This window comes from Cibotium barometz, chromosome 21, assembly GCF_041138505.1.
Source record: "Cibotium barometz isolate CiBa-2024 chromosome 21, ASM4113850v1, whole genome shotgun sequence".
NCBI classification, from domain to species: domain Eukaryota; kingdom Viridiplantae; phylum Streptophyta; class Polypodiopsida; order Cyatheales; family Cibotiaceae; genus Cibotium; species Cibotium barometz.
The window spans coordinates 11,085,811-11,103,978 of NC_141066.1; the positions used below are offsets into that span (position 1 = coordinate 11,085,811).

At 43.8% G+C, this 18,168-nt stretch overlaps 1 protein-coding gene and 1 long non-coding RNA gene across 3 annotated transcripts; both read left to right on the plus strand.

Annotated features, from left to right (window-relative positions):
• The first annotated feature begins 1,070 nt into the window (after positions 1-1,070).
• Positions 1,071-4,201, plus strand: LOC147626834 (thioredoxin reductase NTRB-like). Of its 2 annotated transcripts, none has more exons than XM_086815376.1 (2): positions 1,071-2,139; positions 3,674-4,201. In XM_086815376.1, the coding sequence occupies exons 1-2, from the start codon at positions 1,101-1,103 to the stop codon at positions 3,742-3,744; spliced, it is 1,110 nt and encodes a 369-aa protein (XP_086671502.1). In that variant the 5' UTR covers positions 1,071-1,100; the 3' UTR covers positions 3,745-4,201. The 2 variants fall into 2 exon arrangements, 1 of the variants encoding a protein (XP_086671502.1); XR_015268421.1 differs by having other exon boundaries at positions 1,076-2,606.
• Positions 4,202-11,203: 7,002 nt separating this feature from the next.
• Positions 11,204-12,650, plus strand: LOC147626835 (uncharacterized). The gene is made up of 2 exons (XR_015268422.1): positions 11,204-12,203; positions 12,282-12,650. It is a non-coding gene; the product is annotated as an uncharacterized LOC147626835 (long non-coding RNA).
• Positions 12,651-18,168: the final 5,518 nt, after the last annotated feature.

Below are 18,168 nucleotides of genomic sequence, written 5' to 3' on the forward strand. Positions count from 1 at the left end.
ATAACTGGATGTAGGCCATAGCACGGCTCAATCCTAAAAAATAACACTTGGTATTTAGAAGATTTTCCTTATGGTAAAAAGGTCACTATTATGAAATGGGTTTATAAGCTTAAGCATAAAGTTGATGGTAGCATTGACTGCTATAGAGTAAGGCTTTTACAAAGGATTATGCTTAGGACTAGGACATAGATTATGATGAGACCTTTACACCCATGTCTCATATGACTACGATTAGGTGTATTATTGCATTGGTAGCGCATCATGGTTGGAATGTACATCAGTTGGATATTAAGATTGCTTTCTTGAATGGTGATTTGTATGAGAAGTTCTGTATCTTAACCTCATGGTTTCATTGAGAAAGGATAGGAGTCTAAAATATACAAGTCAAGAAAAGCTTTATATGGCCTTAAGCAGGTTATGTAAAGGGGAGTAAATATTATTTTTTCGTCATCAGTTTATATATTGATGACATGCCTGCTTATCATAGGCCCTAATGAGGAGAAGATTTCAGTCTTTAAGACTGAATTACATGTGTCATTCAACATGACAGATTTGGACTAATTACATTATTATTTGGGCATACAGTTTATGTAGCATGATGATGGTATTGTGATGTTGCAGTCAAAGCACATACAAAGGCTGCTTACATGGTTTGGTCTCGAAGACTATAAGCATGTTGCTACAACAGTAGAGACAGGTGCTAGGCTTAGTCTCCAGGATACAGGTGAACCGTTGTTTAATGTATCAATCTATCAATAGGCTATTGGGCACCTCATCTATGTATGTAATACAAGGCCGACATTCAATTGGAATCTCCCAGTTAAGCAAGTTTATGGACAGCCCTGGAAGTAAGCATGCTTTTAAGGCTAAAGTGTGTATGAGAGAGAGAGAGAGAGAGAACTTGGCATGGCAAGCTTGAGGGTGTTGATTCAACAAACTTCTTCAAATGGTCTCCACTTCTCGAAGCCCTTGAATGTTCATGTGAAACGGTCCTTGGAATTATTATTATTGACTATTTTGTGTACAAAGCAGCAATATATAAACGAGTCTTTTCCCGCGTCTTCACAAGGGGTTTCAATTCAAAGTTGCCCATTCACTTTATGCGTTTCCAGAGCATCCTCTCTCGTCACAAACTGTTTCTTAGGGTTAGGGCTCCATTTTTTGGTTGCAGGGGAGCCTCTTCACCACTCTCCAGCGCCATATCCACCATGGTTTTAAACAATGAAAAGCTCAAAACCCCTCTCTGCATCATTGGGTCCGGGCCGGCCGCCCACACGGCAGCCATCTACGCTGCCCGGGCAGAGCTCAGCCCGATTCTCTTCGAAGGATGGCTGGCCAACGGCATCGCTGCGGGCGGGCAGCTCACCACCACCACAGACGTAGAGAACTTCCCCGGCTTCCCAGAGGGCATTTCAGGGCTTGGCCTAACTGACAAGTTCAGGCAGCAGAGCGTGAGGTTCGGCACCAAAATTTTTTCAGAGACAGTGGAAAGGGTAGATCTGTCCAAGCGTCCCTTCAAGATCTACACCGACGAGAGAGAGGTGGAGGCCGAAACTGTACTCATCGCCACAGGAGCTGTTGCAAAGAGGTTGGAATTTAAGGGCGCTGGTGAGGAAGAAGATGGTTTCTGGAATAAGGGCATATCTGCTTGTGCAGTCTGCGATGGTGCTGCCCCCATCTTCAGAAACAAACCCTTGGCTGTCATCGGAGGGGGTGACTCTGCCATGGAAGAAGCCGCTTTCCTCACCAAATATGGCTCCACAGTGTACATCGTCCACAGAAGGGATGCCTTCCGGGCCAGCAAAATCATGCAGAAAAGGGTTTTGGAAAACCCTAAAATCCAAGTTCTCTGGAACTCCGTAGTTACAGAAGCCGTGGGTAATGCCAGAGGTTTGCTTGCCGGCCTCAAAGTGAAGAATGTGTTGACTGGAGAGATCACACATGTGGATGTTTCTGGACTCTTCTTTGCCATCGGGCATGAGCCGGCCACAAAGTTCTTGGATGGACAGGTAGAGACTGATGCAGAGGGGTATATAGTGACCAAACCTGGCACTACACAGACCACTGTCCCGGGGGTATTTGCAGCAGGGGATGTACAAGACAAGAAGTGGAGACAGGCAATAACATCAGCTGGCACAGGTATGTGAGAAGCATCATGCCCATGGTACCATTTCTCATGTGAATCAACTTCAAATCTTAGCTTTTCGGGAAGATTTGCAAATGATTTAACTAATGTTTAATGCCGTTGCTGTAGATTCTTTGAGGATGATTAACAGCTGGTTCAGCCAATGTTCAATGACATTTCTCTAGATCTTTTGAAATATCAGCAAAGGATTTAGTTACTGTTTAATGGCATTGCTCCTATAGTTAGAATTGGCATGAAACTTTTAAATTTAGGTGTTGTGGTTGCACTCTGCAAACTCCTCAGTTTTCAGAACTTAGTCAGAATTAATTTCACCCAAGAAATGTTTATTGTTGGAAAGCCGTGGCATGTGCTTTCTAACAATAGATGCCTTGTGGGTGCTGCCTTCCCGATGCCAATTTACTCCCTCGGGTATTCACTGTCACGGAGAGGTTTCTGTGTGGGCGTGGGACCCAATGTGGAGGTTAGTAGCTGCAATGGCACACAACTGGCTGCTTGTAAAGTTAATCAACAGAATGTTCCATTCTGATTACCATAAAGTTTTGTATGAAGAACCTCCACCTCTGCAAAAGTTTGCCTGCTTATATCATTTTTTTGCTATGTATAGCTTTTGGGCTAAACTTCGAAGCTCTTCAAGCAGATAATTAGGCCTGCATCATGCTCTGACGGGGCCGGTAGAGAGGAGAACCTCCTCAATTATATGCTAGTGTAAGCATGATGAACTTGTGAATGAAAGACTGACACTTCATCTTCCCAACAGTTTCTATAAGTGGTAATATGATTGTCCCTTTTTAGATTAGGAACCCACAAATAACTAGTGTAGCCTAGCATGACACATGTAACCAAAGATAGAGGATGACTTGCAGGTGGTTTGGGGTTATTCAACAACCTCCCAAAACCCCCTTCCACCCCACCCCACCCTCCCTCTCTCCCCCTGGGTGGCCTGTCCCAACTCTCAGGTCATGCATTCAGCCTGAACGACCAGCAGTAGTACTCTCCAATGGGCAACCTGGGCACTGTTCAGCCATCATGTGTCCTTGTACAGGGTGGGATCTTGGAATTTGCTACTGCATCTTGAACCCCCTGGTCTGTTTTGTGCTGTACAGAACTTTTGGTATGGCACACACAATGGATTGGCGCATGATGTCTAGACCTCGGTGTGCAGTCATGGGCCCCTTCCATGCACTGTGAATGCTTGTTCACGCAGCCCGTATACTTCCTCTGTGTACCGTTTTTTCTAATATAGCATAAATGATAACACCACAAACCCGTACAAAACATGTGTGCTTAATTGAGAAATGGGGTACTGAATGTCCTGATCAGAGCTTTCTGTACACGTACAATATGTAGTGTACTTGGTATTTATAATCATGTTGGTAATCTTCCTTTTGAAATTTCTTTGCTTATGTAATTTTTGGCACTCGTAGTCTCTCTTAATAGTTGTCTCTGGTACTCTTTAGTGTGATGCTATGTAGATGCTTGTTTTGCTGAATTGACTCGTCAATTTAATGTGAGACTTTGGTTTGCCAGGATGCATGGCTGCATTGGAGGCAGAGCACTTCTTACAGGAGCATGGCATCCAGAAGGACAAGTCAGATTGACCAAGCTCAGCAAGTGGAACACCTCTCACACATCACAACTTGGGTCAATCTTGCCGGTTGTAATTCTCAAATGGTGAAACTTGTGGTTTTTGAGAGATTCTTTTGTGGGGCCTGCGGAGAGGTTATATTGCGCTCAAATAGCTGCAGCTACCTGAGTGGAGACGCTTGCAAACAGGAACAAAAGCACCTGTTGATTCAATGACTCATCAATTTAATCTCAGGCTTTATACGGTGCTCTCAGCTATAGGCTCAATTAATTATGACTTTAATCTCAGATTAGATGTTACATCGATCTACTTAATCAGTTATGACTTTACTTCTCAGCTTTATTATTAGCTTTAATCCCAGCTAATAATGTTTTTATGCTCAGCTTTGGCTGATCCAATGTGCTGTTTATTATGCATTGGGGACGTAAGATTAAGTGAATCAAGGGGTTCGGAGTGACCCTTACACATAAGTCCTCGTGTTTTATGGTCACCCTTGTAAAGGGAGCTAGCACTAAATACAGCAACTCATTTGTGGCATATTGTTTTTCCTTATTTTTTGGTGGGTTCTAGATAGATTAATCCAGTAATAACGTGAAAATCTTTTTGGGTTGCAATATAATCTTTTACCTGTTAGAAGTCATCTCCTGTCTAGATTTATACACCAGGGCCTTTGTTGTGGGTGTGCCCGCCCTTATGAGGTGTTTTTCCATTTTTCCCCTATTTTTTTCCATTTTTTTGAGGCTTGGGAGGGCTGCCAGAGGGTGCCAAGAGCAGTACAGTGCTGGCCGACTGGATGTTTATCAGTCGTGGGTACTCTTGCTACTGGTCGACTGGTTTTGATCAGTTTTGGGCACCACATTGCTAGCCGACTGCATTTATGCAGTCGTGGACCTTTTTATCAGTCGTGGGCTTTTCCTTATGCTGGCCGACTGCCCTCTAGGGGGATATATATAGGTCCTCAGCCCCCATACCTCATTTGTATCATTCCTCGAGATCTTCTTGTGTATATCAGAGCAGAGTTACACGCCTACATCTCTCTCTCTCTTGTGTTGTTTTTTTGCCTGCATTTTTGCTCGTGTTTCTAGATTTGGTCATCATCCGTTGCGTATTCTGACATGGTATCAGAGTCCTAGGCTCTAGATAGGTCTTGGGATTTGTGTGAGCAAGAGGGGGGTTGTTTTGTGGCTGATTGGTGGACTGTTTTGGACTGTTCGGGAAGAGGAGAAGCAAGAGGAAGGCGGGTTGATTTGCTGGACAGCCACTTGCAGGTATCAGTTCTTCTTTGTTCCCACCCACCCACCCTTTTCAGAGTACATCCCCGCTATGGCAGATCTGTTTGAGATGGCCGAGAGACATGTGAAGATCCCGACACTCCCCACGTTCCCGGTGGACCTTTAGTTGGACGGGAGCAACTACGGCATATGGAAGGTGATGATGGAATTCGTTCTGGAGTCTTACGACCTCGCCGATTTCAGCGTTGTTGGTGTTTCACGATCGGAAGTAGAGGAAGGGGAGTTACCGTCAACCCGAAAGGATCGAGAGGCTCAGACACAGATGTGGGATCGTGTCAACGCCAGGGTCCGTTCGTTTATTTTTCTCAACTGCACACCACAGGTAATCAATCATGTCAAGCACATGACGCTGGCCAGAGGTATATGGCAGCATTTGGCCTCACTCTACAACAGGGTATCGCCCATGAAGAGGATTTCCTTGGAAGTACAGATGCGGGTTATGAGCCCTGCAAAGTCGTCGACGATGCGGGAGTATATTAACAAGCTGCAGGCTCTTCAGCAGGAAGTTCTTCAGGTTGGGAAGGAGATATCGTCAGAGGACATGGCCATAAGTTGCTGTCACACTTGCCCTCTTCGTACTCCGTATTTTACTCGTCATTGATTACCAGTGTGGCAGGCTCAGCACCATCACATGGGAGGAGCTTGTGCCCATGGTCTTGGACCAGGAGGAACGATTCACGAACCCTCCTCAGGTGGGAGGTTCGGAGGCCTTTATTGGCCAACGGTCGAAAGGCCGTAACTCGGGCAAAGGGAAGGCTTCATCGGAGAAGTCTTTTGAGAAGAAGTCTGACGCTGACCGCGAGAAATTGAAGGCAGAGAGGACCTGTAATGATTGTGGCGAGAAAGGCCACTACTGGAGGCAGTGTCCCAAGCGGAAGACCGAGAAGGGTGAAGACTCCTCAGCAATCATGAAGACTCCGGCTTTTGTGCACTTGGAGGTGATGGACACCGATGCTTCATTTTCTTCAGGCAGGGAGGAGATTGGAGGACTCTTCGCAAAACGGATACTCGGGAGTGGATTCTCGATAGTGGTGCTTCCAGGCACATGACTCCTTCTCGTTCCGGTTTACAGGATCTCTGCAGGCTTTCTGGTCATATTCTTACTGGGGATACGTCCACTATCCCAGTTCACAGTGAGGGCAGGATGGAGAATGTTCCCGATGGCAGAGGGGGGAAGCATTCCTCCCAAGTGTTGTATGTTCCGGTACTTGGTTTACATCTATTATCAGTGCATCAGGTTTGCAAGACTGGCGTACGGGTGGAGTTTGATGAGCATTTTGTTGCTCTCCGGGACAAAGCAACAGGCCAAGTGGTTTGGGAAGGCAGAGTGGAGAATGGAGTCTACAGGCTTTCAGCACTCTCTCTCCTAGGTCCTCAGGATTGTGATGAGTGGCAGTTTGGTAATGGCTACTCAAGTGTGGATACGCTGCAGGAGCGGGCTTTTCGAGACCAGGTGGTGGATAGCTTGCCAGTAAATGGCAGCAGTTGGCAGGAACTTTCCAGTACTAAGGTTGGTAGTTCTTGTGTTCGTGAGTCAGAGGAAGCTGAACAGGTCACTTATGCTCTGATGTCTCGTAGTGTTCGGGACATAGAACTTCCAGTAGTTGAGGATGTTCTTTCCACGGGGACCTTTCGGAAAGCCAGGCAGACTTTGATTTGGACTTTATTTTGCATTAGAGCATTTTATTTCATTTATTTGTTTGGTGATTTGTATGAAATTGGAGTCCAAAAGGTTTAGATTTCATTGTTTTGATCTAAGAATTAGCTTAGCAATTGTGATTAGGAGTTTGAAAACATAAGTATTGAGCTTCATTAGGTTGAATTAGAGTGGAATTATTAATTTTTATTTTTATTTTTTTTTCATAAATTATTCATGTATTATTAAAATGGTAGAGTAGAAGCATGTAAAACCATCTAAAAACAATGGAAAAACATTTAATTAGTTGTATTTTAATCATTATTTAAGATTAGGATCATTAATTATATCTTATTAAGTTTAAAAAATCACAAAAACTATAAAAAACCTAGGCTAAATCAGTTCTCGAGTAGGAAATGTGAGCCCATAGTCTTTGGACACATGAGTCTTGCAGTAGACATGAGAATGGATATGTGAGCCGTGAGTCTGGATATGTGAGCAATGAGTCTAGATGCATGAGTTGTGAGTTCGGGCACTTAAACTTGCAGACGTGAGTTTGGAGACTTGAGTCTAGATGTAGGTATATATAATATAATACGGACCAATTATTCCAACCATATAAAGACCTATACACGGATACATCTACCCATGTCTTTGGAATCTTGTCATATAATCTATACTAGCAAAAAGGGAAAATTTATGTCTTTCGTAATTATTGGAGGATTAAGTACACGTATTACCCAATTAAGTACAGGTATTGGAGGATTAAGTACACGTATTACCCAATAATTGCATACCAATCTTGTCATAGGCTTAGTTCTTAGATTTTTGTATCCAAGGTAGGCTCATTTTATATAAGAAAAGTACACGAGCTGAGTTCATTCAAAAAAGGTGTGGGTCTATATACTTGAACTTAGATGCGTGAACTTGCATTTTATACAAGGGAAGTACGTGAGCCGAGTGTGAGTTTGCATATATGAACTTGGATACATGAACCTGTATACGTGAGCTTGGAGACATGTGTTTAGAGAGAACTTGGATACGTGAGCCAAGAGATGTGAGCTTAGAGACGTGAACTTGGATACGTGAGCCCATGCATGTGAACTTATAGACGTGAGCTTGTAGATGTGAGTTTAGAGGCATGAACCCAGACATGTGAGCCTAACAAAGCTACAACTCTCCAAAAAAAAAATAGCTTCAATTTTTTATAAAAATATAAATCCATTCTCAGTTGCACTCTCTCGTGTGTGTGTGTGTGTGTGTTTGCTTGCAAGAAACTCAAGCTCTCTCTCTCTCTCTCTCTCTCTCTCTCTCTCTCCTCCTCCCGCATTCTCTTTATGGTATCAAAGCTTCGATTTGTGTGAGAGCTAAAGAGGCAAGCAAGAGGCGAGAACAAGCAAGGAAGGAAGCGGTACACGAGTAAGAGCTTCATTATCTCTTCATCTTCTTGTTTAGGTATAACACCCCCTCGGTAGCTCCAAGCACTACACTTCTCCAATTGAGGAGCCATCTTCACAGGCTCGGAGATGCATGTGTGGTACACAGTAGTTTGTACTTTGTACTAAGTTTTGCGGCTAGATTCGCTCCGTTCGGTCACTGTAAGGTATTTTCGATAGTTTTGGAAAGTTTTGGCTAGAGAACTGTCTTTGGTCAAAATCTGGTTATTGCAGTGCAATTGGAAAGTGCAGACAATGTTTGCACATGTATTATTGATATTGGGTGTATGTACATGTATTATTGATATTGGGTGTATGTACATGTACTCTGGTCATATCTGGTGACATACAGGTTGTGCTAAAGTACTGCTGCTACAACAGTCACAGAAGATATTACTGTGTTATAGGTTGCATATAAAAATTGTCTATCTGTTTACAGATTTTTGATTGTAGAGCAGGCAAACATGTTTGATGGACTCAATCAGATTGTCAATGAGAAGCTGAGTTCATAATGACCAATTTCCTGATTGGTAAAGGATTTTGGGACTATGTCGAAGGAGACAATTATTAGAAGTCACCTCCTGTCTTTCTGTAGACACCAGGGCCTTTGTCGTGGGTGTGCCCCGTGGTGGAAGGAGGACCTCTGAAGCTGGCCGACTGCATCTGGACATGCTGTTGCTTGTTGTGTGTGTTGCTTCAGGTCCACGATCCCCCCAGATGACACCCTGCTCTGTTGTGCTGGCCGACTTGTCCTCATGGGTGGTCGTGGAGGTTCAGGCTCTATCGGAAGCAGGCCACCGATTACTGTAGGGGGGCCATATAAAATGCCCCCCAGTCCCTTGCCACATATTGTATCATTCTGGGATCTTCTTTGTGTATATAGTGCAGAGTTACACGCCTCTATCTCTCTCTCTCTTGTGCTGTTATTTTCTGCATTGCATTTTGCTCTTGTGTTCCCAGATCTGGTCATCATCTCCGCTGCGCATTCTGACATGGTATCAAAGCCATAGGCTCTTGATAGTTCTTGGGATTTGTGTGAGCAAGAGCGGGACTGTTGTGTTGCTGATTGGTAGACAGTACGGGACTATTTGGGAAGAGGAGAAGCAAGAGGACGGTGGGCTGATTTGCTGGACAGCCACTTGCAGGTGTAAGTTCTTCTTTGTTCCCACCTACCCACCCTTTTTTTCAGAGTACATCCCGGCAATGGCAGATCTGTTAGAGATGGCCGAGAGGCATGTGAAGATCCCTACACTCCCCACGTTCCCGGTGGACTGTCAGTTGGACGGAACAACTACGGCATATGGAAGGTTATGATGGAATCTGTTCTGGAGTCTTACGACCTCGCTGATTTCGTCGTTGTTGGGGTTTCACGGCCAGAAGTAGAGGAAGGGGAGTTACCGTCGATCCGTAAAAAAGGACTGGGAGACACAGGCACAGTTGTGGGATTGTGTCAACGCCAGGGTCCATTCATTTATCTTCCTCAACTGCACACCGCACGTAATCAATCATGTAAAGCATATGACGCTGGACAGAGGTATATGGTAGCATTTGGCTTCTCTTTACAACAGGGTATCGCCCATGAGTGAAGAGGATTTCCTTGGAAGTATAGATGCGGGTTATGAGCCCTGCAAAGTCGTTTTGACGATGCGGGAGCATATTAACAAGCTGCAGGCTCTTCAACAGAAAGTTCTTTAGGTTGGGAAGGAGATATCGTTAGAGGACATGGCCAAGGTTCGGAGGCCTTAACTGGCCAACGGTCGAAAGGCCATAACACGGGCAAAGGGAAGGCTTCATCGGAGAAGTCTTCTGAGAAGAAGTTCGTTGATCACGAGAAACTAAAGGCAGAGAGGACCTGTAATGATTGTGGCGAGAAAGGCCACTATTGGAGGCAGTGTCCCAAGCGGAAGACCGAGACGGGTGAAGATCCCTCACAGCAGCAATCATGAAGACTCCGGCTTTTGTGCACCTGGAGGTGATGGACACCGATGTTTCATTTTCTTCAGGCACCAGGGAGAAGGTTGGAGGATTCTCCACAACGGATACTCGGGAGTGGATTCTAGACAGTGGTGCTTCCTGGCACCATTAGGAATTTTTTGGAACCAAAGAGGGCCTCTTGGATTAACTTTTGATTAGGAATGGACCAATAGGAAGAGGCTGGGTGTACATTTTTGACTTCTTTGACCCTAGGGGGCCTAGGCTTTGGTTTGCTAATGGGGCCTAATTACTACTCTTGTCCCCCTACCTCTTGGGCCTAAACTTAGAGGCCCCCCCACCTAGAATCGCGCAGATGAAAAACCTTAAAAATTGAAAGTTTTCAAATTTTTTTTAAAAAGTGTGTTTTCTCTCTCAAACTTCCCCCCAACATACTCTAGGTTTGGAAAGCTCATTTTGAACCTCTTTCTTCCTCTTCTAAGCTCTCCATTGCTGCAGAAACTCCGTACCTCTCAAGCTCTCCCTCCTTGTCAAGCTCCCTCAGTCTCGAGCTCCCTCTCCCTCTTTCTTCCTTTTCTAAGCTCTCCATTGCTGCAGAAACTCCATCCCTCTCAAGCTGTCCCTCCTTCTCAAGCTCCCTCCCTCTCAATCTCCCTCTCCCTCTCCCTCTCCCTCTCTCTCTCTCTCTCTCTCTCTCTCTCTCTCTCTCTCAAGCTCTCTCCCTCTCCATTGCTGCAGAAACTCTATCCCTCTTTAGTCTACTCTAAGTTGAAGAAGCCTATTCTCAAACTCTAACCCTCTTTTTAGCTTTCCATTACTGCACTAAAAACCTTGAACTTTCTCTCCTCTCCACTCTTCTGTTGTAAAACAAGCTTTTCTTTTCCCTTCTTCTCTTTTCTTACCACCATGACCTCTTCCAGTAATGTGAGAAGACCTAGGGAGAAGGTGGAAGAGCTTGTGCTTGCATAACACAAGAGATGAGAATGGAGTTTGGGCTCCAACAAGACTTAAGGTTGGGGCTTGGGTCTACATACAGTCAAGCTCTAAGGGACCACATCGAGTGCGTCAAAAAACTGAGGAATATGCTACATCATTGGAAGGGGCGGCTACAAGGCTTCAAGCATACTAAGAAGGAAGGAGTGGTTGCCATAGTGCAACATGTGTATACCCTTGGAGACCTATACATTCAAGGCCAACGACCAAGGCTTCCTTCAAATTGTCAGTGTAACATAAACACAGCTTTAACAACATGCTAATATTGGATTTTTTGTTTCAAATTTTCTTATGATTCTCCATTTTCTTATGTCTCTCTGCAGATATTTTTTCCTCTAATTATGTTGAGGAACAACCACTCCAAAGCCTCACTGGAGTTTTCTATGCTATGCATGCATGCATCCATTGGAGAGGCAATGTTTGTATCTCAAAGTCCAAGTGATCTTGTACAGAACAATATCTTTTTCTTTTCTCACTCATATTTTGTAGATAAAAAACCAGGTTTATTTGACAAGCTAGAAGAGATCCCCAACCCCCCTCTTAACAATCCCCCTCTTAACAATCCCGAATGGCCCTTAACAAGCTAGAAGAGATCCCCAACCCCCCTCTTAACAATCCCGAATGGCCCTAACCCGATGCTTGGGCCATGTTATGCTTAAAGTTTAAGATGGTAAGTGATATCAAGACATCACTCAAGTTTTCAAAGGCATCTAGGTCAGTAGAGCTAAATTGGTTTTGTTCTTTACATGTTTTTGTGCACATGTTCAATTCCATGCCAATGCACCAAATAAAAATAATGTATATTTGTAAGGAGGTACGGTCTGACCTCATTCAAGGATTACTAGGAGAGGGTTGGGAGGTTAATGAGGGGTCACATCAAGGTGATGTGTACAAGTGCAATGTAGTAGATTCTACAGTGTCTTTCAGGTTCTTGAAGGCATGCTCTATTTTGTACATGTGTGCACTACCAAAGATGGATGTAAAAGCACAGGACATGGATCCCACTTCAAGCCTCAGAAGAAGAAATTATGCCTATTGAGGTAGCTGTGATGATGCAAAATGGATGGATTGAGCGAGTGGCAGCAAGCAAGCATTGGAGCCTAACAGACCTACGTCAACACTTTAGCATCATGGGCTTTGACAATGTGGAAGAGTCAAGTTTCAAGTTGATGTGAGAAGAAAGGTATATCTGATTCCACTGCATGTCTAGAGTTAACCCTTACACTTTCTGGTTATTGTGCCACTTTCTATATTTTTACAGATTGGGAAGCATAAGGAGGGGACAACCATGGTCTCAGAATCATGGCAAATGGGGGACCTTGAATTTTCAGCAGAGCAAGGTGCATAGCCCTACCAACACATAGTAGGCATGTGGAAGAGCTTGAAGATGAACTGAGTATATGGAAAAATAGCCTCTGTTTTGATGCACGTGAGGGGCAAGAGTTTCAGGATTGAGGTGAAGGCAATGACAAGCTTTCAAGTCAACAAGGAGATTGAGATCAACATGAAGTAAATGTCACAAGAGGGGCAAAAAATGAAGACATTAGAACAATTTTAGATTAGATGACATGCTTGTAATTTTGTAGCAGGACCAATCTTTATTTAATTGAAATCTTAATATTTTTACAAACTGTAATTTTTTTGTCTAGCGGTCGAGTGTGAAAAGGCCAAACTTTAAATTTTAACTATAAATAGCCAAAGGTGCCTTCTTTCTCATTTTCACACGATAGAAACCAAGCACGAGCATCCCAACTGAGTTAGTATAGTGGTCAAGCTTGTGACTTGTAACCTCTAGGTTATGAGTTCAAGTCCCACTAAGCTCTCTCATGTTATAAAGGGACACCTATGCTCGCTTGATGTGTTTGGTTGCTCGGGCTCTTGCCCCTTGAACACTCGAGTGACTCCTCCTCCTCGGGTGGTGGATCACCTGAGATAGGAGGATCCATACGAGACCCCTCCGTTGTTCCAGCGCTCGACTCATCGCGGTGGTCATGGGGGATGCCTAATTCGTGGCTCTTGCTCGATGGTACGTGGCCCTTGCCCGACCATGATAATTGGCTAATTGTTGGAAGGGGAAATCGGCTCCACCCACTTGAGTGGGCCCCGGGTGTGTACGAAAAAAAAAACCAAGCACGAGCTCACACTATCTCTTTGCATTCACATGGCTACCCACTTTGACAACTTCTGTGAGTTCCTCTCCACCACCCCGTGGGCGGGCAAGAGCGAGCTCTTTGTTATGTTCTCTCGTCTCGTGAAGTCAACTTTAAAAAGTCGCTCGCCCTTGCGTCCCAATATTATGAGACGCAGATTGCATACATGGAGCAATACTTGGCTCCCCACTCCATCTCCTTTCCCCATTGCCCCAATGATCGATGGGTGCCTGTTGAGCTGCTTAAGTACATTCAACAATATGCCCGCCCCTATATCCAGCGCAGATTGCATACATGGAGCAATACTTGGCTCCCCACTCCATCTCCTTTCCCCATTGCCCCAATGATCGATGGGTGTCTGTTGAGCTGATTAAGTACATTCAACAATATGCCCGCCCCTACATCTAGCGCCTTGAACGCTTCATCAACATATGTAAACTACTATTTCTCACAATTAGTGTGCTCAACTTCATTATAAATACATCAGAAAATGATCTTGAGTGGCTGGGGGAGCAGTGCCAGAACAGTGTGAATTTTGAGCCTGCATCGCCGTGTTGCAGAGCCTAAATTTGCACTGTTCTGGCATAGCTTCCCCAATCCTCCAGGAGTGATTCTGATGCATTAGATGATAAACACTATATTTTTATACATGATTAAATGTATTTTTATCTTATAAACTACTATTTCTCACAATTAGTGTGCTCAACTTCATTATAAATGCATCAGAAATGATCCTGAGTGGCTGGGGGAGCAGTGCTAGAACAGTGCGAATTTTGAGCCTGCACCGTCGATGCAGAGCCTAAATTCGCACTGTTCTGGCATAACTTCCCCTAAACACTATATTTTTACACATGATTAAAGGTGTTTTTATCTTATAAACTACTGTTTCTCACAATTAGTATGCTGAACTTCATTATTATAAATGCATCAGAGATGATCCTAAGTGGCTAGGGGGAAGTGCCAGAACAGTGCGAATTTTGAGCCTACATCGCCGTTTTGCAGAGACCAAATTCGCACTGTTCTGGCACAGCTTCCTCAGTCCTCCAGGAGTATTTATGATGCCTTGGGTGACAAACTGACACATGATAGACACTCCATGTTAAACAAACATGATGACACTGAGACATTGTAAGAGAAACTTAAAATTTTAATTATCAAAAGGTTACAAATGAAAGCCAGATAGGCTTGTTACAAAGGGGGGTTTGAAACAAAAGAGTTGCTTCAAAAAAAAGGTTAACATCTAAGATCTCTAGATCGTGTCTCGCTCGTCTCGAATGCGCCGAGCTAGTTGCATGTCCTTGGCAGATATGGTAATCCTCTTTGCATGTATTGCAAGGAGGTTGGTGTCTTCAAAAAGCCCAACAATGTAAGCCTCGGGAGGCTTCTTGCAATGCTTCAAGGGCAATCCCCTGCACACGGAACTCTGTTCTATATCGTTGAAGAATCTCCTTCACTGTGCGAGCAAAAGGGGCTCTTCTTATCAGCAACTCAGTGCTCCTCTGATAAAACTTGATTTCTTGTAGAGCCCTATGCCCTTGGTGCATCCTTCTCCTTGGAGCTCTCTGTGTGTGTTAGTGCATTGGCGAGGTTGGGACTTTCTTGGCTCTTGAAGAGCTTGACCTTTCTACGCTTACGCACACTTTTGCAGGAGCCTCCTCTTGGTCTCTCATAGTCTGAATCCTCCTCCTCCTCTTGCTATGGTACCTGTGTATCAAGTTCCTCTCGGGTAGGTAGGGCATCCTGTCATGGTAGTAGGGTCTTGCCACCTATGGTGCTGCGCAATGTCGAACTGCTCATCATTGGCCTCTCTGTCTTGATCTCTGGGGTGGCTGCATTGTGGGGTCTTCTTCACACGGTTGCTCCCACTAGAAGGGCCTGCATGTGTGCGCTGGTGTTGCTGTGGGAGGAGGGTTAGGACTCTGGTGATCCCATTGGGCGTGTCCTAGAATCCAAGGGGTCACTCTCTTCCGTGGTATCGCCAATATGTGGTCGTTGGCTGCCTTGCACTGTGTTTTATGAAGGCATGGTAACACGTGCGGTGTTCTTGGTGCATGCCATATCCATGTACGACTATGCTAACGTGGTGATATGCTGGTGTCCTTACGTGGGTGTCTACGTAGATCTTGAGGTCAAGCTCTCTAAAAAAGTGAAATGAAAATGAAGTGAGAGAAGGAACTATTAATAGTTTTTTTTAGGGGAAAAAAACCTAACTAAACTTATTTTCTTAGCCTTATTACATCTAGATTTATGCTGGTGCATGCACAACCCAACGCCTCCCTTGTCTCCTCATTCGTGCACGCCAAGCACCATGCCTATGGGGAGCATTGGTCTGCAACCATTCAAGCCGAGCATGACTTTTTGCAACCTTGCATGCCTCTTGCGCAAGCTTAGATTGTTGGGCCCGCTCCCTAACCAATACCCTTCCAAAGGTTGTGCGATAAAACCAATTGAACATCTCTTGTAGATAGTTTGTACGTGTTCCTCCTACAGAAGCTCCACCTCCATGTCTTGTATTTTTGAAATAAACCCCTCTTGCTTTATAATGTGATTTCTCCATCCCTTGGGTACTCCACATGTCGAGCGATCCATACTTGTTCATGAAATATGCACCATGCACATAAACTATGTGCTGTATACATAATAGAAATTAATTAGAAAAATTCAAGGTTAAAACACCAGTTTATTTTTTTAATGTACAACTTACCATATAGTGTGTTACTTTACTCTCTCCCCAAGCACGTAGCACACTTTTGGTGAATTCTATGATATGTTGTTGGAATGATGCTCGTTCTTGGGGCAGTTGTGCTACTTTGATTCATAATGCGAACCATGTTATTGAAATTTATCCAAAGCTGTTTGCGCATATTTACAAGAGCTGGCATTGGACAATCTACATTTGTGGTGATTGCACACAGGTCTCTCCAGAGTCCCCAAGTCTTCTTTGAATTCTCTATGTTTGCTGGCTTCTCCAAAAATCTCCTTGCCTTTGATCCAGTCATGGAGACCTTTTGAGCAACCTCGTATGACATACCAGAGGCCTGCTTATTCACTCCAATTTTCACGTTTCCGCCATGGCAGCCCTGAGAATTCAAAAGATGCTCTAATTTACCAAGGGCTGCAACTTTCCTCTCTTGTGTAGGCATTGTGAATGCATAATCAATATGGCACATTTGTTGTGGGTGTGCCCGCCCTTCTAGGTGTCTTCTCATTTTTCCTCACTCCCTATATTTTTTCCCTATTTTTTTATGGCTTGGGTAGCAGCCCCGTGGTGGTGGAAGAAGGACCTCTGAAGCTGGCCGATTGCATCTGGACATGATGCTGTTGTGGTTGTGTGTGTGTTGCTTTAGGTCCACGACCCCCCAAATGAGCTGGCCGACACTGCTGGCCGACTGGTCCTCATGGCTGGTCGTGGAGGTTCAGACTCTGTCGGTCGGCTGCCCTACAAAGCAGGCTGACTGCTGTAGGGGGGGCATATCCACGACCCCCCAAATGAGCTGGCCGACACTGCTGGCCGACTGGTCCTCATGGCTGGTCGTGGAGGTTCAGACTCTGTCGGTCGGCTGCCCTACAAAGCAGGCTGACTGCTGTAGGGGGGGCATATAAAATGGCCCCCAGTCCCTTGCCATATATTGTATCATTCCGAGATCTTCTTTATGTATATAAAGCAGAGTTACATGCCTCTCTCTCTCTCTCTCTTGTGCTGTTATATCTGCATTGCGTTTTGCTCTTGTGTTCTTAGATCTGGTCATCATCTCCGCTGTGCATTCTGACAACAATGCGGAGTCTCCATTGATGAAAAGAGAATGCCACTCCAGCAGAGATATAAAGCAATTTAAGGATTGGAATCAAGGTGCAAGGAAAGTCATGTATTGGCTTTCAATTAGTGTCACAGACACAGTGAGAGGCCACATACAAGATGCCAACACTCTAGTAGTTGCATTGCAAAAACCTGGTGCAGATGTTCCAAATCAATTACAAAACTTAAAAAGAGCTTTCATATCATAAAAAAGGATTTTGCTCTCTATCTCTCCATTGTCACTCAATAAAGTAGATGAAAAAAGCTCACAAAGCACTAATCTTCACAAAGGAACAATAAAGAATGTACAACCCACAAGAGCCACTCTTGCCTTACACTTCCTAGAATTTCCTCTGATAAACCATGAAAAAATACCTCTTTCAATGACTTTGAGCTACTCATAAGCATTAAAGAGATTAATGTGCACTAAGAAATAATATAATCAATAAGGATAAATACAGTGATCAAAATCTTAATGATAAGATCAAGAAGAGATTAAAGAGATTAATGCCCACTAAGAAATAATATCAATTGAAATAATCAATAAAAAGCACACTTCACACAAATCACGTGAACAATGACCTTAAACTAAGGACATAAGGAACACACCTTCATACTTATATGTATATTATATATGTATGTACATATATATATATGTGTTTGTGTGTGTGTGTGTATTAAGAAATAATATTAAAATAATCAAGGACACTTCAGAACAAATCACATGAGCAATGGCCTTAAACTAAAGACATAAGGAACACAGCTCTTCATACATATATAATATACATACGTATATAATTGAAATAATCAATAAGGACACTTCACACAAATCATGTGAGCAATGTCTCAAACTAAAGACATAAGGAACACAACTCTTCATATATATATAATATACATATGTGTATTATATATGTATGTATGTATGTATTTATGTATATATGTATATATATATGTATATATGTATATATATATATATACACACACACACACATACATACATACATACGTATATATACATACATATATGGAATCAGTGAGGAACATGAGCTCTAAATTCACCCTTACCTGGCAACAAAACCTATAAAACACCATCTTGGGCATATCCTTATGATGCAGGGATGAAAAACGCTGCCAGGCTTTCCCTGCCTCAGCTAGGGCCCCACAATCTCTAACTAAAAGCTGCTAGATAGTTTCCTATGCAC